Below are 19683 nucleotides of genomic sequence, written 5' to 3' on the forward strand. Positions count from 1 at the left end.
GCAATCCTTCAAGGCTAGCGCTGGTCCTCAAATCTGGTAGAAGTTTACAGAGACAGCAAGAAAACAACATTGCCACGGTGCCACTCTCCGGTGAACAGCAGTGACAACGTGTCATGTAAGAAGCGTGACACACAGAACAACACAATAAACCAGGCATATGAATAACTCCAGTATGGACCTCATTGAGTCACACTCTGACAACTGAGATGTGAAAAGCTATGTTCTGCCTTCGGGATTTAAACTACTAAGACGGCATGTTTCTACCCTCTTCTTAGACCCATGAAACATCCAATGATTCTGCTATGTTCTTTTACGAAGTTTTTGATGAATGGTAACCAATCCACAGATCTAGTAATAAAAAATTCTGAATTCATTCTATATCCTCTCAGAAGATGATAGTGCTTACACTGTTCCTTATTGTAGGAGATACCAAATACAGACAAATGGAGACCAGCTTCCCAATGCAATCTCCCATAAGCTTTATCTTTTTTAGCTCCCAAAGAACTAGTTACATTTTAAATCCACCACTTTTCAAGATGTTCTTGAATTTCTCATTGGCAGCCACTAGCTCAGCAGCAATCCCAATTTCATTAGCAGAATGGCCCGCATCTGGGACTACCTGTTTTCACTCACAAGAGAATTTCATCTTATATGGTCCTTCCCACTTATGCATAATCAGAGCGTGATGTGTGTGTTAGAGAAAGAGAGTATTAAATGTAATTGCAGCTGTTTGCATCATGGAGTAAAATTGCTGAAAACCTGACCAGCTAATGAAAGCATAAATTCAACAACCCAACAAAGTAACTTGTAAGGTTCCCCTAGTAAGTTCTTTATAAAATATACAAAGAAATTATGGAGATGTCCATGGAATTTAGATTGCAATTTTCATAAACTTAAGCCTATTGGATACCAATGATTTCAGACTTGCATGCATATAATAAAAGACAGGTTTGGTCTAACAGAATGAAGTGCTCAATTTGCACAGTTTCACACCCATGCCAGCCAGGCAGTATGCTTGCAGCAGTACAACAACCTTTTGGACTACAGTTCCCTCCATCTTTCTTCCATCGCCATCAAAAGCAACATTGGGGTTCTTACCTAAGAATGTCCACTGGACAGGCATGACAAATACCACTCTGGACCTTCAACTTTACAAATATGAATGTCGATGTTCAATGTTCCAAATATCTAAGTCCTTTTCTGAAGAGGATTGAAGTGGATCACAAATTATCAGATTTGTCAAGGTTCTTTAAAAAGGAATACAATATAACAATTTCCTTGGGTAATAAGGAATAACCCCTAATTTCTTTCCAATTACTACTTGATATGCTATGCGGTGATTTATATCTTAAACAATATTTCTCTGCTTTAATGATATACAACGAGGTAGCAGCTAACAGACAAAGCATATTGTCTTTAACTGAAGTAAGTTTTGAGTCATAAATATTGGGAATTATATCACTAGTCCAAACATTAAAAGCACAAGCAGCAATCAGACATGAAGAATGACAAAACGTCTAGATTGCAACTATCATGACCATAGATTCTTGGAAACAAATTATCATTCTCAAACAAGGGAAAATATCATGTAACAGCACCAAAATGGCAAATGAAAAATGGATTTAATCCCTTCACACCAGAATAGGAAAATTATCCTAGCAAAGGAAATGATCAATTTCATTGAAGTGACTGAGCATGCACATGAGTTGACAATTTATGTTACTGATCTGTTAGCTCCCTGAGATTTTTCCCAATCGAACATATTGATTTTAATAGGTGACATTATTAGTGCTCAAGATGGCAAGATAAAATATTTGAATCAATCAAAGAGGCCGCTCAAATAATTGAAAACAACACCTTAAAGGCTATGCTCTGCTCAAACCTCTAGCAATGACATTGCCACAATAAAACTGCATGAAAATGATGTACAAAAAAAATGAACTAGTATGACCTTGAGTTCCGCCTCTGGCCATGCTTTATGAAGATCCCAGGCAGACATCATTGGGCAGCAAACATCATATCTTCCCTGTCAAGCATTAATTTAATAGTGATATTGTTAAGCAACAACCACACCACTGAATCTCATAGTTATGACACCATAAAGTTACGGCAACAATATAATGCTTACTTACTGCAAGGAATTAAAATAAAAGCACAAGAAATTAAAAAACAGGAAAACCAAATACTCAAAGTTCGCTACAAGATAGACACCAAAGATCTTGTCATTTCAATGAACAACAATTTTATTGAATTGACAATAGAATAAACAAAAGACAAATTTCTAGATTTAGATTTTATTTTCACTTTTGAGGCATGTTAATTTCTCGAAGACTGTTGTGCATGGAATGCATTGACACACTAGATCTAGGATGTTCGAAAGTCAGAGGCTAGCAGTAGACTGCCTAAACACAGCAGCTACTCTTAAACTCTACTCAATGGTAAGAGGAAGTAAATTTAGTATATGTAACTACTATATGAATCGCAATCTGGTAACAAACACTTGGTGAACCAGCAGTTCTAAGTGCTGCTTCCTATTGCTGGTGTAACAGAAGCAACAAATACCTGAACAATTACAGTGCTGATATGCCGAATCTTGTCAACATTATCCAACAGGTATGAATCAGAGGGGAAAAATCCTTTGTTCACAAAGTAATGGTTTTCGATCCGTGCAAATGCCTGCAAAAATCAGCAACACAGAAAAATAAAACATGAGAAATCTTTTTTATGCTGTTAAAATTCTTCGCTGGCTTTGAACTTATGGTTTCATGTTGCAAATATACTTGGCAGCATGAAGACTGCAATTGAAGATCTATCCACATTAGCAATGGCGACATAAACTTGATGCAAGACAAAATGCAAAGATATCTCCTTTAAATATCTCATCCAATACATATTTGCTCGGTAACTTAAGAATCATATTTGCCAGGGAAATCTCATCCAATCAAGCACCAACATGATTTCCAGTTCTACAACACATCAGCAGGAAAAGGAAACCTACAAATTGCCAGATACAAGGACGGTTAAAACGAGATAAGCTCTTGTTTGTTGAGCTGTTTGCAAGCTGTCCTAAACTGGGTGTTTCTAACAAAATCCCACATAAATTGCCCTTTCTCTATGATCTTGATTCCTTTTGACACGTTATACCTGCAAAAAGAAATGTCAATCTTTCCTCTCATGGATTTTAAATTGCCAGTCAGCACGGTGTGAAGAATGCCATGCCAGTACCTCACCGGCACATAGCACGCTAGCAACAAATGCCAGTAATTAGTCTGCTGCCGTGCCAATACATGCCACCTTTGTATGGCACAACATGGTAATGCACCATGCCAGTGCCAGGTTCAGAAGCAAATTTTTTTTTCTTGCTTAGCATAAAGAGTATTCTTTTATCTAAATATAATTTGGAGCTAGCTTTTCACCCAAGAACAGGATCACACTATAAACAATATATCATTACAACATACCACCAAAGAAAATATAATTAGACACAAAGAAAGGACTTGCCAATGAGAAGTCATCATCTTCCCCTCTTTTGATATTCTCTTCATTTTGAATAAGATGGGCAGTCATCAACTCCCATGTAGTCCAAATTTTAGCAGCTGTAACCTGTAAAAAAAGATATAAACCACCCAAAATGATAGGTAATGACAAACAATTCAATATTTAAAATGGTATGGCCCAGAACATGATCACTTCTCATTTCAGATGTCATATGCTAGAAAAAAAAATGTTGTCATGAATATCCATAGACCCATCGCAGGAGGGTCTTTTTTTCTTTTTTTCTCTCTTTCTTTTTTTTTTTTTTTAAAGGGGGGGATGCATGGGGGAGATGATTGAAATCACTAAAGTAATTGCCAGCCACCAAAATGGCTCAACTTGCTAGTAGATACCAAGCAAACATGTGAAAAAGACACGAAAGACCCTACATATATTTCTTAGAGCAGAGAATAATAATCCACATTAATCAACATGCTCAAAACTAATAGTTGAAAAGTCTTGACATAATGATTACTGACAAGCCTTCAACAGTTTGTCTGGGTTGGCTTTTGAATCAAACTTCACCATTTTTCCTATAAAGAGCTAGGTCTATCATCAACACCAAAAAGAAAAGTAAACTACAAGCTTTGCATCCTTGTTTCGTATGCTTTCCCCTAGTTTTTCCACCAAAATATTATGCTTTGTGGCATTTTTATTTTGCTGGTTCACAGTCCTGGACATATAAAATGTCTCAAAAACAGTGGGAATTAACAAAAAGAGCTGAACAGGATAAAAATAGATAGTACACACCTGAATGTGATTATCATCAGAATTTAGCCTTTTGTGGTAAGCAACAATAAAGTTGTTCCTTTCATTTTCTGGAATGAAATCTCTAAAGGGCTCCCATGCTGAAAATCCAAATGGATGACATCATTTTCATGTCATAAGCTACAAAAATGACACGTCTAATAATTACAGTTCGTGAAATATGAAGAGACAATGATTAAGATTCTCGATGAAAGCATGATAGAGTGGCAAATCTTCTTAGCCAATCTTCTACTCAGTGAAATGCATGACTTAACTTTCCATGTCCAGATTGAAGCATAATGAACATCATTTATACATCAGGCGACATGGTACAAAAAGTGATCTTTCCTTGAGCACCATCTTTATTACTCTTTAGTCATCAACATCACATTCAGGTCTGACCATGTAACTATAAGCCTCACATCATATACTAATGAGACTACAAAACTGCATAATTTCAAGCACTTTAAGTGCACAACTCATTTCCATACAGAACACTAACAAAATGCCCAACAACATTTTACAGCTTTTCTAGTCGATTTTCTCACCAGTTCAGGTCTAGAGTAATTAGGCTATGAAATTGCAGATTGCAGCTTTTTGGTGTGCTAACATGATGTTGTACAAAAGGTATAGCATTGTAAATACATCTGTTGATAAATGTCGTCTATGTTCACATATTCCCTTACTTTAAGCTTCCATGTGGATGGGAAATGAAAGAACTACTAGTTCCCAGATGCCTCATTTCAACAAATAATTAAAATAAAAAGGTCATGATCCATAACTACCAAGTACAGGAAAGCCATGACAAATAAGGTGGCTACTGGAAGCGAAAAAATTTGTAGGATGCTCAATTGTGTATTAACCCTTTTTTTAACTAGCTCATCAATGAGCATATGAATTTACAGGTTGATGCCTCATTTATAACTTATCATATCAAAGTCTCAAAAGGATTTATTATAATAAAAAAAAGAGAATGCACTAGTAAATTAATTAAATGAATCAAGTCTCATTTACAATTCATTGATATAAGTGTCAACAAAGAAAAGCTTCAGTTATTGGAAGCAAATCCACAAAGCTTTTGCACTTTGAACACCAGGCAAACTTGATAAGTCAAGCATGTATCCAGCATTGCTCTCAAGCAAAGCAATGCTATAGTGTTTTTATAGCAGGGCTCATCAAACAGGCAGGTTTGGGCCATACGTGCTCTCAAGCTCAACCTGCATCACTGAAGGCTTGACTCAGAACCATCCCAGAGTGTCATTGGCCCAACATAAGCCAAGCCAAACTGGCTTGCAATATCATGAGTCGAACTTGAATTGGCCAAGTTTCTAGATTGTGTGGACCAGGTCCCATTCAAGCCCAAATGCAAACAATTGGTTGACCGATTTTTTTTTTCTTTTTATTTTAGTTAAAACAAAGAAAGACATAGCATGTGTTCTTGGTTATTGCTGCCAATTAAGTTTATCTAAAACTTTTCTTTCAGTGTGCTACAATGCAAGCAGACAGCATAATTCAAATAAAATGCAAAACTGCATGCACGTCATACTTCATCCAGATCTGGTTGCATTTTTTCCTCAGCCCAAAACCAATTTGAGGCTCTGATTTTTTCTTTTTTTTTGAACCCAAGCTCTTTCTAACCCAACTATACCTAAATTAGCTTGCATGAAAGGAAGGCTGGCTGATCATGCAAGATGTTGGCTAGCCCAACCCAGCATGCATCCTTATCAAAGAGCTGCCATCATCCAGGTAGAACTAGCCATATTGTCGATTAGCTCACAAAGGTCTAGTAAATCCAAAGTTTTTTTATGGTCTCCATTAAACCATGAAACATCTACCAAAAGACTTTTTTTATTAATCTATTGCATAATTTTTGGGATAAGGGTTTTAAGTTCATGATTAGTTTCAAACTCCTCAAACGTATAAGTACCTTCAGATCACTATATGAAACTAGGGGATTGTTGTTATAGTTGCACTATTCTTAAATCTCAAAGAGTCATAACTTAATTAAAGTTGACATCCTTATTTCTAGAAGAGATAAAATGATCCAACAACCTCTATTTCCATAATGACTATTTCAAAAAATACTTCTTTTTCATTTTATTAATGGCTACTGGTTTGATTATTTCGTGAATGTCCAACCAAAACATACATTGCATTTCAGACTTATAAATGGACAAAATCTCAAACTTACACAACTCTAGTGATTTTAGAACAAGAATCGAGAAAGGACCACAATTTACCAACTAAAAGGATTTGGCCAGCTAGATGAAATACAAGGTTAGAGAGAGGTGCTAACACTAGTATAATAGTTACTGTGTTTCATATAAATGATTCATATAATAAAGAGAAGTGCTAGGATGGAAGGTTCAAGGCAAATTGAATTTGGACGAGGTGATAATATGTCTAATAAGATGAAATCCAATTACTACATTTCATGCGTAGCTTGAAAACAAGTAAATCAGCGGAAATGAGGCCAGTGTAAGGGCACTAAATCTGCATACCTGAAACAATTGGTAGGGTGTTATTTCAATAAGAGAACTAGGATATGTTTCACCTCTAATACTAAGCACAAAAATAATATTCTCAAATTATTTGAGTATTCTATTACACTTCATTTAAAAAATATTTTATCAAGCACACATTTTTAAAAAATAGACGGTAATGTATCTGCATAAAGTAACATCTAACAGTTGCATTGTAATGACATTTCTCCTTGAAAGATTTTTGGAGATCTTAGTGTCAGGAAAACAATATTTTACTGATCGAGATGCCTTTTACTCAGGCTGAACATTGGTGTGTATTTCCAGATAGATAAAGAATCATTCAAAAAATAACAATGAACCTAAACCATCATACCATCTGGGAAGATAGCTGCCGCACCACCCTCATAAAACCAATCAAGCTCCTTTTTCCTTAACAAAAAAATGCCTCTAAGAATAATACCAGTGACCTTAGAAAAACACCAGAGAAAATGTTAGGAGCGCTTGTCCTTAGAAAGATCTCAAATGGCTAGAACAGCAAAGCATATAGACAAAGCACACTTGAATGTCATGTAGGAATCATGAAGGTCAACCAATAGTTTACCCTGTCAGGGTGTGATTGGCTGTATGCAAGAGCCAGTGTGCTTCCCCATGATCCACCAAACACCTGCATTCTTTTGATATATGTAACGTAATACCATTATAGATGAGATGAAGCACAAGTAGAAAACTTACCTGCCATTCTGGTATCTCTAAATGTTCCCTAAGCTTCTCAATGTCATTAACCAAGTCCCATGTTGTGTTGTCCTCTAAGCAGGCATGGGGAGTACTTTTACCTGAACCTCGCTGGAAATAATGATTTGGCATATCAATGAATGATTCTCTGTAAAAGATTTACTTAACGAAGAATCTAAAATATTCAATGAGAAAGTGCACCTGATCAAATAAAATGATCCGATAAAACTCTGGGTCAAAGAATCGTCTATTGCTAGCTGAGGTTCCAGCTCCTGGTCCCCCATGAAGAAACACAACAGGCTGCCAAGAAGTTATATGAAAAGGAATAGAACAACTAAAAGAGAGCTTAAACAGAAAATTATATGGCAACTAAGAATAAGATAAGAAGATGGCATCAGTTTCAAAAGCATCGTAAAATAAAAATGCAATTTCATGCACGTCCAAGAAAGTCAGACCTACAATTTTACATAATTCTGGTTTCATGTAAGACCTTCTCTACATCTGTTTCTAGACAGTAATATCTTACATGGTCCCACTAAATCCAGCAGTTATATTTTATCTTGTGAACCCAGTTTCATGTTTGGCCTATAAATACACTTAACCAGCAAAAAGAAAAAAGGTATAGCTACCATGCATTCCAACACCCTTTATACTAAGGTCTTATGTCCCGACAAGACAAATGGCATCCGGGCTATTCTATCCCATTCCTGTGAGAAAAGGGGACCGAAACGGATTTGAAAATCTGAGACCCATTCACGCAGGGAGAGAAGAAGAAAGAGGAAAAAAGCAAAGAAAGGAAAGATGAAGAAAAGGAACAGGCAAAAGGAAAGAAGAAGAAAAATGAAAAAAAGAAAAGAGAGGAGAGGAAAAGAAAGAAAAAGTAAAGGAAAGGAAGGTAGGTAGAAGAAAAAAAACAAAAGGAGGAGAGAAAGAAAAGAAAAAAAGGAAAGAAAGAGAAGAAGGGGAGAGAGATGGACAATACCTATTAGGATGCATGATCAGTACTGCTGTTGGGATGGGATAATGGGGCATCCCATTCCATAAGAAAACCAAGACACCTTCGTCCCATGAGATTTAAAACCTTACTTTGTACCACTCCAATAAAATGCCCCTCAAATGCACATCCTACAATTCCATCAAATCAAAAGGTGCCTCCAAGATTTAAGTTAAAAAGGTTCTTGGTAACAATGTTGAACTTAGGGATCTACTATCACAGTTAGCGTCCATGTTGCCTTCCAAGGTCTCGGCCACATGCCTTCCTTGGCTTTCAGAGGATCTCAATAACATCATCTTGCTGTTAAGTCTCAACTAATGCCTCTCCCACCTTCCTTCAAGAACCATGCAAACTTAAGGCTTGTAACAAGAACCATGTGTTTTTGTCATCAGAAGAAAAAAAACTAGGTGGAACACAGTAACCTGGTTTGCAAAGCTCATATCTTAAAGATCAAAGCCACCTTCAACAGCTTCCCTTTGTTATTAAGATTCATCTTTAGAGTGCTTCGCTCAATTACTGAAGATACTTAACAAAATCTGTAGGTTGATGTTTCTGAATGGTGGTAATAATAGGGCAAAAGACTAGACCTTTGGATAGACCTTGCAGAAGCAAAAGATACAGTAGGTAGTATTTAGAGACACTTATAATTTCATATAGTTTGTAAACTTCAGATGGCATTGTAGGTTTGGCTTCCTATCATGGTGAACTAACTCTACTATTTGGAATTTTTTTTAAACTGATTGAAGGGTCCCAAAGTACAAACATTCACGTGGACAACTCACAAAGCATGTATTTTAACAAATAATCATATCAAGGGTGGCAGTGTTTGTATAGATGACAAAGAGGTCCAGATCCATATGTTCGCTTATTGCCACTTTTGATAAAAAAGTTAAAGCCAAAGCAATTATATGAGAACAAAATCATATACTGCTGTTCAAAGGAAGTCCTCAAATAGTCCAAGATTTGAACATAGTGGGAAAGTAGTGCAAGCAATTTGAAGAGCAACACGATTGGGTTGCTAGAATGGAAAATTAGGGTCTTATTCTAACCAATAATGGCAGACACAATCTATCTTATCAGATTGTAAGCATATCCCCTAACAGGCAACAGATTAGTAAAATAACAATTTACATTCTTTTCATTCTTCCCCTCCCTTTTCAAAGGTTGAGGTACAAGGGAACATCATCTGGAAGTCAGGGAGAAAAAATTAGAGTACTCCTTGTTGTTTATACCACCTCAGTTATACCAAGCATTCACAACATGACAGCAATCTACCTTTTCCTCGTAATTAAATGGACAGAAACAGTTGGCTTTCAATAGCTACATCCTTCATTTCTGTAGGCAACAGAAGAGTCAGGCAAAATACAACATTTCCATGTTCCAACATGCAACAGCAAGCCCATTTTATTAGCTAGATACTCCAAAGTTTCATACAATTCTATACTGTTTAAAACTTAATTGAAAATGGCATCATCGGATAATATGAACTAAGATGCTCACTCACATGCCCATTTGGGTTTCCTGACTGCTCCCAGTACAATGTGTGGATATCTGAAACCTTCAAAAATCCTGAAGAGTATGGCTCTATATGTGGGTAAAGACTCCTGTTCAACTCCTGAGATTCCTTTGATGTTTCCATAGATGTCCTAAATTGTTGAGCCGTAGGAGAATAATGATTTTCAACACAAAGAAGCAACTTGTTCCTACCTGCATGTCATAGTCAGATCTTTAAATTACAAAATGGATCAGGTCCTGATGATGACTGAAAACGGAATGCATATTCTAAGAACGATTTTATATATTAAAAGGCATTTAAAATGAGTTTCAACTTTATTACAACCAACACATTCTGGAAATTATGATATCCTGCCTCAGATGCAGCATATCAGCTTCATAACTTGAAATTGAACATTTTTCAAGTGAAAATTGAAAAAAAAAAATGCAAAAAGAAAAAGAACTAATTTTCCTAGAGCTCAAGTTACATCAGTCTGGACAAAAATGCTGAATCATGACATTATCACACTCAAATTACATTAGTTTATTATCATGTTAGAAGCCAGAGGAATTATAGGACACAAGGACTCAGCTCAATTTCAGGATATATGTAAGTTGGCATCTTTTGGAACACATAGCCTTCTCATAGTGATGTATCTGAAATACATGTCGATTTGGCTATAAAGGTTTAGAGGTACAGACCAGGAAAGAGGCTCATTTAGGCAGATAGCAGTTAGTTCACTCATAAGTTAAGATCAGACCGATGTCCTCTTATGAAGCAAGTGGTGAAAGTTGGAAGAATTTTGTGTGTGTGTGTGTGTGTGTGTGTACGTGAGTGGGGAGGGGGAGTAGCGAGCGAGCGAGCAAGAGAGAGAGAGAGAGATACCAGATTGTGACCTGCTAGAAAATGTTTATCAAGGAAAATGAAAGAAAGTGGAAGAAAGTCCTAACATATACAGTAGAATGCAGCATGTTCTTTGAAGCATATGAGGCACAAATACAAGGAACATGTACATATAACTTCTCCAATTGAGATTTTTCCTTCTTAAATAAATGTAGAACGATTGTTATGACTTCAAGACTTCAAGGTTCTATTGGCAAAGTGACAGTACTGCCACCAACTTTCATAACTAAATAAAGCAGCACCACAAAAGGAGGGAGATGTACAGCAACAAAAGAAGAAGAAAATTTAAAAAAAGGGAAAAATGTCAGAAATTTGCAAGAATAGGGAAATTACAGTAAAGGCACAGGAAGAAGCTCAGCATGAAAGTATATGGCGCTGCAACACAATAAACATTAACAAGAAAGGAGACCATGCCTGAAACAAGGCAGCAATACAGCACATTCCATTGAATCCCTCTTACAGCAGGTTAAAAAAAAAATGCCTTCATAAGTTAAAATTCTGAATCAAATTAGAGCTATCAACTTCTTACTGTCAGAGAATTCTCCAATTCCACTCTTTCTACATCACTCAGAAGAGATGCAAGGAATAATAGCACTCCAAACCAACATCTTTTTTTGGAATTCAATATCCAAAACATTCATTTAGGCCAAGAATCAGATCTTGGAATAAGGAGTCATTATTTCATCTATACCGGATGTAAACTATCTAAATGTGGTCAAAATAATCTGAAAGTGCGCACCCTACTCCTCTGTCAACTCAGAAAGGACGCAGCATTTACATCTGGTCCATTCCCTTCCTAACAGTTTCTTGATTACTAAAATATTAGTAATATAGGAGATTTACAGAAAAGTTTTCAAAATACTGCCATGCAGCCCTCAACGCCCAAAGCAACAAAGCTATCAGCCCATGTCTTGATTCCAAAACTATTCCTCTCTTATTTCTTGCGAAGATCTTGAAAATATTTTTCTTATACCCAAAAACCGCAATAATTCACAAAATCCATAACTTCCCAACTTTTTGATGAGCCTCAACATAGCAGAAATCACAAATAATAAAAACAACAAAAGCATGGGCCATATAATAACAGCTGTACATGCAAATCAGTCTTCTCTTCAGAAGAAATAAGCTCATCAATCAGCGATAAATAGTTTTCTCAACTCATCTCTGAGAATAAATATGCCAAACAAGACGATATTTCATCAGCCTTTCTGAATCATCTTCCCTCATATGCATCGATGTCATGTAATCCATTCTTTCCACTTTCGCATTCACTACCAACTACTACTTCCCATAAAGTATATTTCCTTCAAGAATCGCGTTTGACAGACGCATCTAACTACTATATTCCTTTTCGGTCATTCTTAATATCCAAACCATCCGCCACCAAATCGACAAGCAAATTAAAGCAAGGATCCAACGATCAAGCGAAATTTCTTTCTCTCGATGGAGAAACAATGAACTAAAGATCCACTTCACGGATCAAAGAGACCGACAAAGAACAGAAAAGAATCCCGACCATAGTAGACGCGCCTCGTGATCAACTGGGGGTTTTGCTCGATGTGGAATAAGATATCATCTAGAGAGAGAGTATACCTGAGGGAGTCTTGTTGCTGAAAAGGCGATGAGGGGGGAGGGAGGGACGGAATCGAGGAAAGAAAGGAGGAATCGGTGCGGTGTCGGGGGTTTTAAGGCGGGGAGAAAAGAAGAGCGAGGTGGCGGCAGTGCCGAATTGGGGACTCGCGAGGCCAACAAGTCTCATTTGACCGATCGGAGACAGCTGTGAAGGCCGGTCCCGTGGTGGATCCTGGGTTCCGCTTGATGAGAGGCCTTCGTGCGATTCCCCGGTCGCATTCAGGGGTCGCTGGGAAACGCGTTTCATGGAACGGTTCTCTTCACATTTCTGTAATATTCTGTTATTTTTGGTGGAAAGGAAGAAATTAAGAACCTTTTGATTAACGAGAAACACATGAAAAACTTAAAAGTAGACTAATTTTAAAAATACAGTTATTTAATTATTTTTCACATGATGATTATGAATATCTATTTTAAATAATTTTTTTTGCAAATGCATTAAACATCGAGATTTTATGGTGATATATTTTTTTTATTTTACCCATTTTCATTGAAAACAAAGATATATCATTTGGCCAAATTGAAAAAACGAATTTATTGGAACTTGCTCCTACATTTTCACCCTAAAGATATTTTTTTTTATTCTATTTAATCAATTCCGTGAACATGAAACCACACATCCTAAAAATAAAATAAATTTCTGTTTTAGTCTTATGGAACCCAAAAAATGATTTTAGATAAAACTTAGAACAAAGACCTAGATTTTACGGGATATAAATATATTTTATATGAATTAGGGCTACAAATGAGCCCAAGCTAGCCCAAGGTCTAATTGGCCATGCCAGCTTTGGGTCTAGTTCTGGGCCTAGTTTGGAACTATCTCGATCAGACTTGAGCCCAAAATAGGGCCTATCAAATTTCAAATCGGGCTTGGATTGATGCTCCAATCCTAGTCTAATATGGGCCTAGTCCAAAAACTTGACACAATATAAGTATGAGAAATTCTTTGTGCACCGCATGCGGTGCAATAACATCATCCCTTCTCATTGGTTTACGTAGTTATGCTTTTCAATGTCTATAAATGCGCCCATTAAATATTTGCAGATCCATTTTTTGATTTGAAATAGAAAGTCATAATATGCTTCAGATGTCATGACAGGTCACGGGATATCATAAATAAGTCACGAAATATCATAATTTTTTCAAAACAAAAAAATATTTTCATCGTTCAAAATTTCAAACCAAAAGACAGACCTATAAACATTTAATGGATACATTTATAAGTATTGAAAAGTGTGACTACATAGACCAATTACGTAAAGCGTTACGCTCCACATCAGATTTTCTACACCGTATGTAGTGTATAAAGAATTTCTCTATAAGTATATATTATTGAGTCCTACTTATCATCGATACTTAGATGGCTAACTTTTTACACCATATTCAGTTCGATAATCATGACCTAAAAGCCGGTGCATCAAAAAAAAGTGCAGGTAAAAAACATGAAGAGTCTCGGCCGAATATATATGTTATATATCGAAAAAGATAAGAGATATAGACCTAGGATGAGATTTTTTATTGAACAAAAATCAAGGAGCGGTGGACCAATAGTCACTACTACTTGGTACATGGATGAATGGTAGTGCTATCCAGACTACAAACATAGTAGAATAGAGGTGATTGCTATATATAGTTGGCTATATGACCTAAATCAATAATTAGTTAAACCTATTTTACCACTACTTAAAATGCGGAAGGAATGGAGTAGATTCGTCTATCTCACCACTACCCATACTATGAGACATAACACGAGAAGAGTGATACAACTGCTCAAAACATAGAAGTAATAAAGAAAAAAAAAAACTACCATGTATAATAATAGTGACACACACGATCCAAATAAGGAAAAGTCCGGACTTTTGCAATATTCCTGTACTAATATTAGCTAAGGTGATATTAGGAAATAAAATTCAGCCATGGAATATGTAGCTTTCGGTAGGAGAACATGATTTGGAACATTGAACTGGGAAAAACTTGATAAGATCATCTGGTTGCTGTTGATTTCGATAGCCCAGTTTTATCTTCCAGAGAGAGGTTTGCCTAGGAATTGTCTCCCAAGCAGGTATATCATCCCGGGGGACAATCAGAGACAGGTGTTCGCATGGGATGCTTCTTGTGTTCAAGATATTGGCTCTAGTAACATCAACATCAAGCTTTGGGCCAACTTAGATTTCCTACAAATAATGCCTTTTGCCTTACTGTGCGACTAAAGATAAATCTTTGGTGTTAATTAATGCCGTGGTACACCTAATACTCAGGGTTTGCAATGGCATTTGTTAACTAGATATCAACATGAAGTATGAGAAACATATAATGATTTTTGTGAGGAATAAATAAGATGTTCGCTTGTAAGATAATGTTATTTGTTTAGCTTACAAAATATCTATCCCAAATGCAACACATTTAAGTATACATAATTGTTTCCAAAGAAAAGGATCAAGGCAACATGAGAAATTATTGTCTCCATTGTGTTCACTACACGGGTATATTGGTAACAACAGTTGCTATTTTTTTTTTTTTTTTTGATATAATCAGACGATCATACTAATTTAGTATGAATACAGTTTAAAACATCAAAATATAAAATTTGAACAATTGTCATTTTGATGTCAGTTCAATTTTTAGTGTGGTCGGGCATGAATGAAATAATTCAGTCCGCAGCGCTGTTTGCTTTCTAAAAGAAATAATGATCGCTGCTGCTTTTTGCGGCAATTGTGACCGACGGTCTTCAGGACCATGCTCATGCATGCAATGTAGATAATAATTTATCGATAAGCCCAACAATAATCGACTGGCCTTTATTTGTGAAGGCCAGCGAACAAGCCTTACATTCCATCACTTTCATCCCATGCGGTTCGTATTCTCTGGACTTTGGTTTCTGGGGCATGAAGCAGGGCATATCGAAGGCTAAACAAATCAGCAGCCTCACGGATCAGGATAACCTTATCGTAATGCCACGTGTCATTCCTTCAATGGGCGCTCGTCTCATCCCCACCATCCATACGATCCCCCCCCCCACGAACTTTTCCAATCCCGTCGCCAGAATAAGAAACCGAGAAATTCACGAAAGGCGCGAAGGGGGGAAGACGTGGCAGCAACGAAATGGCCGCCTCAACCGCCGTCGCAGCCGTACATCCGATAGCCGTTAAGGGCCTCGCCGGCAGCTCCTTCAACGGCACCAAGCTCGCCGTCAGGCCCCCTCGCCGGACTCACCCTCGTCCTAACCTCCGGTGCAGCTTCTTTCCTTTTTTTTCTTCTCCTTTTAACGTCTCTTGATCGTGTATAGCAATCAGACGGCTCTGAATTCATCCGAGTTTTCCTCTTGGTAGGTCCGGCACCGCAACAGTAGTGGCGAAGTACGGCGAGAAGAGCGTGTACTTCGATCTGGAGGACCTCGGCAACACCACTGGCCAGTGGGACTTGTACGGATCCGATGCCCCTTCGCCTTACAATCCCCTTCAGGTAAAGCGATCTGGAACCTCTTCTTCCTAGAATTGTGTAGTAAATCTTTGAATTCTCTCTCTTTTTTGTGATAATTTTAAACAGAAATCAGATGAGGGTAGGCTTGCCATGTTTGAATTTTGTGAAGTAATTTTGTTTAAGATTACGGTTATTTTCTTGGAATTAGAATCGGTACCAGAAACAATATTTGATGAGTGATCTCTGTTAACACTTCATTTACCCAAACTTGATATATACGCACATTGTTCATTCTATAACACCTCATACTTTGGATGTGGTTGTTTTTGATTAATTGGCTAAATTTGTTTGTGATACAATGTGTTGGAAGGATCCAACTGTTGGAGAGTATGAACTCGTAAAAGTATCTGATCCTATCATTTTTATTTGATACTTGTGGTTCAAAGGTTTTTTATATTCTTCTGTACATAAATCTTCTAATAAGGGTCTGTTTGGATGTCGAGGCCCAAAATCCCATGGGATTCATGAGTTTGGACTAGTGCGACTGGAAAAGAAAAAGTTCGAATTAGGCTTATATTCCCATTACTCAGAGGTCTTTGGAGTGGGCTGGCCCAAGTTCCATAGGGAGGAAAAAAATAATCTTATTGGTCATTTTTTGTCCCTATATGTCTCAGGCTAATGTAAGCATAGGCTTACTCCAATCTCTAATTCAATGTTTTTTTATGGTTGTATTGGCCCAATTTACAAATCTTATAGGATTTTTGGCCCAATCATCCAAACAGGACCTTAGTAATTTTATATCCTCACAATTAAATAAAATAGCAGATGGAGCTTTATGTTGGAGATAGCTTTTGCATGGAACCTCTGCCATTCCTTGCTTTTATTTTCACTTTTCTGAAACCAATAAATTTTTCTAATAGTTTGTACAAACAATTTAATGAATAAGAGGGTTTACACATTCAAAAAAAAAAAAAAAAAATGAATAAGAGGGTTTCATCATACATATTTGTTCTATCCATTTTAATTTTCTTCTTGGATTTTTGGGGAAAAAAATAGGAAACACAAATAATATTGAAGAGTTCCTAAAAAAATTCATACAGACACACAAAAGAAATCCATGGCACTACATGATTAGAGATTTCCCTTGGAAAATTCATGCTTCATACAACTATGCTTGTTTGATCTATTAAAGTGGCATTGCAAATTAGCACATTTCTTTTGCTTCTTCATGTGATGCAGGGTAAAATTATGTTTAGATACATGCTTATACATGTAACTAGTATTTGCATATATTTGTATGCGTATGGGCACATTGCTACATTGCAACAATTGACACCAATAATATGTATATGGACACACAGAGCAAGTTCTTTGAGACATTTGCAGCCCCATTCACCAAGAGGGGTTTGTTGTTGAAGTTCTTGATTTTAGGTGGTGGCTCCTTGCTTGCTTACCTAAGCTCCACAGCTTCTGGTGACATACTACCGATCAAGAAAGGCCCTCAACTGCCACCCACCAAAGGGCCACGTGACAAGATATGATTTGGGTTGACAACGAGTGAATCTCCTTCTCTTTATCTATGTTTCGATATGTACCATTTGATCAACTTTGTAAGTAAAGCCCAGGTGCCCTTTTTTTGCTGATTGTAGCAATAAACTCGATATCAAATAGTTCTCTTGTGCTAAGTCAGGATACCTTGATCAGAGTTAATCAGCTTCATAAATTATTTCTAGTTCTGTATAGGATGATCATTTCATTGGTCTTGATGTACTCTTGCATAATGAGATGAAAATAGTATATGTGGCTGCAACAGTTAATGGTAACATGTGGAATAAGTAATGTATAACAAACAGGATAATCATTGGGGAATTTATCTCTTGGAAGTAGGTTTACTTTTAACACCATTCTTAAAATCTCAACATACATTTGAGGACAGGTTGGTCATAGTTCTCATTTGATTGACCATTCAATAGACCTAACATGGATCTTCTAGACAGAAGTAACTTATCCACCTTAAGTACTCTTCTCTACATTAAAATGAGTTTTCATGAACTTCCTCTTTAATAGGTATTATTGAATTCATCATGTTTCTCAAAGAGTTGATTGATCCTATCATTGCAATTTGGGGAGTCAGGACCAGCAAGTGATAAGTAGTAACAGGAAAAAGCAGCATCCAAATGCATCAAAGCCGAAAGTAGAAATTTCCTAGCAATAAGGAATGATGCAACCCAGATGACTCGATCTTATGCGCCTCTTATGCGCATCTCATCTATTTATGGAAGAGGTCAATTGTTTTTCTTCTGTTCTTGCTCTTCTCCTGAACTCGATAAGCTTCAGACAGCTTTCTAGAATAGAATAGTATTCTTCAAAAACTCATTTTCGAATAGTCAATAAAAATAAGAGAACAAGTCTAATATGTAATTATTTTTCTTAGTAAACAAAGAGAAGATTGTAAGCATGTAGGTTTTATTCTTTCTGCTATTTGCCTTAATGGAGCTGAAGGAACTTGGGCTCCTTTATTTTCTCTTTCTGATTTTTCAGTATGTAATACAAGCCATATGTTCCTCCTTGATGGTTCCACTCTCTTCCTTTACTCAAGGTATTTGAAAAGTTGAACTAGTTGTATAATTTTGACATTATAAGTATGTCTAAAAGGAGAAAATCTTACAAAATGAAAAGAAAATAGAATATTCTGGTAGTCTGCTAGAAGCCTCTGCAAGTTCTTTTTAAAAATAAGGTGCAATTCATAGGCCCTCTGAATTTTGGAACCAACTCCATGGCTCATAGCTTGTCACCTCACTCCTCAGGAAAGCTTCCCTGGAAATGCCTTTCTCACTGGTTCATGTCATGAAGGGCCTTTCTTTACTTCAACCTCAGAACATGCAACTTTTGGATCTTGGAACTACACATCATGTTCCTTAACTAGAATTCCCAAGATCTACCTTATTTTCGTTGGTTTATATTATACAGAACCATAGAATGGTTGGAACCTTTATCCATACTCCATATAATTATTATTAAAACTTATGTGATACTAGTTCTTCAAATGTTCAATCATCTTTTTAATAGAAATCCTTTTATTTGCCTTTGTGTGTATGATTCGTCATGTAGAGCCTCGGAAGTCTTGAAATCTTGATCCTTATTTAGCCCTCCAAAAAAAAGGAATCTTCATGCATGCTTGCAGCAAAATCTCATAATTTATGTTGGAATATGTGCTCCATAGCAAGAATTTCTTTGGACCTTCAGTTGGGTCATCAACTTAAACATTTTTTATTCCAAACCACCAATACTTCCACTATAACCTGTTTTATATTGTTTAGAACATATACAGGTATACTCTTTCTCTCTCTGTCTCTCTCTATGTGTGTATATATTTAGGTATATATGTACACAAAGACATACACACATACAATCTCTCTCTCTCTCTCTCTCTCTCTTTCTATCTCTCTATACGTATACACATACATACATACATACATACATACATACATACATACATATATATACATATATATATACATATACATATACACATACATATACATATACACATACATATACACATATATACACATATATACACATATATACACATATATACACATATATACACATATATATACATATATACACATATATATACATATATATATATATATATATATATATATATATATATATACACACACACACACACATATACATATATATACATATACATATACATATATACATATACATAT

At 36.3% G+C, this 19683-nt stretch overlaps 2 protein-coding genes across 3 annotated transcripts; one reads left to right on the top strand and one right to left on the bottom strand.

The window, feature by feature from the left end:
- Positions 1–349: 349 nt before the first annotated feature.
- LOC105047374 (proline iminopeptidase) lies at positions 350–12698 on the bottom strand. The gene is made up of 11 exons (XM_010926288.4): positions 12482–12698; positions 9995–10197; positions 7698–7796; positions 7497–7607; positions 7366–7428; positions 7138–7231; positions 4285–4382; positions 3502–3603; positions 2563–2676; positions 1952–2026; positions 350–619 (listed from the first exon to the last, which is right to left on the bottom strand). The coding sequence occupies exons 1-11, from the start codon at positions 12645–12647 to the stop codon at positions 509–511; spliced, it is 1236 nt and encodes a 411-aa protein (XP_010924590.1). The 5' UTR covers positions 12648–12698; the 3' UTR covers positions 350–508.
- Positions 12699–15534: 2836 nt separating this feature from the next.
- LOC105047376 (photosystem I reaction center subunit VI, chloroplastic) lies at positions 15535–17680 on the top strand. 2 transcript variants are annotated; one of them, XM_010926291.4, is made up of 3 exons: positions 15535–15750; positions 15850–15982; positions 17302–17680. In XM_010926291.4, the coding sequence occupies exons 1-3, from the start codon at positions 15623–15625 to the stop codon at positions 17479–17481; spliced, it is 441 nt and encodes a 146-aa protein (XP_010924593.1). In that variant the 5' UTR covers positions 15535–15622; the 3' UTR covers positions 17482–17680. The 2 variants fall into 2 exon arrangements, with proteins under 2 accessions (XP_010924593.1, XP_073115245.1); XM_073259144.1 differs by having other exon boundaries at positions 17359–17680.
- Positions 17681–19683: the final 2003 nt, after the last annotated feature.

Source organism: Elaeis guineensis, chromosome 6 (assembly GCF_000442705.2).
Source record: "Elaeis guineensis isolate ETL-2024a chromosome 6, EG11, whole genome shotgun sequence".
In the NCBI taxonomy this organism is placed as follows: domain Eukaryota; kingdom Viridiplantae; phylum Streptophyta; class Magnoliopsida; order Arecales; family Arecaceae; genus Elaeis; species Elaeis guineensis.

Bases quoted from the DNA above. Each gene is read 5' to 3' on its own strand.
- LOC105047374 (XM_010926288.4), bottom strand. From the start codon at position 12,647: ATGAGACTTGTTGGCCTCGCGAGTCCCCAATTCGGCACTGCCGCCACC. The intron at 10,198-12,481 runs GTATACTCTCTC...TATGACATGCAG, and splicing joins CAGCAACAAGACTCCCTCAG to GTAGGAACAAGTTGCTTCTT. The intron at 620-1,951 runs GTCATACTAGTT...GAGTGAAAACAG, and splicing joins GGCCAGAGGCGGAACTCAAG to GTAGTCCCAGATGCGGGCCA.
- LOC105047376 (XM_010926291.4), top strand. From the start codon at position 15,623: ATGGCCGCCTCAACCGCCGTCGCAGCCGTACATCCGATAGCCGTTAAG. The intron at 15,751-15,849 runs GTGCAGCTTCTT...TCCTCTTGGTAG, and splicing joins CACCCTCGTCCTAACCTCCG to GTCCGGCACCGCAACAGTAG. The intron at 15,983-17,301 runs GTAAAGCGATCT...ATGGACACACAG, and splicing joins CGCCTTACAATCCCCTTCAG to AGCAAGTTCTTTGAGACATT.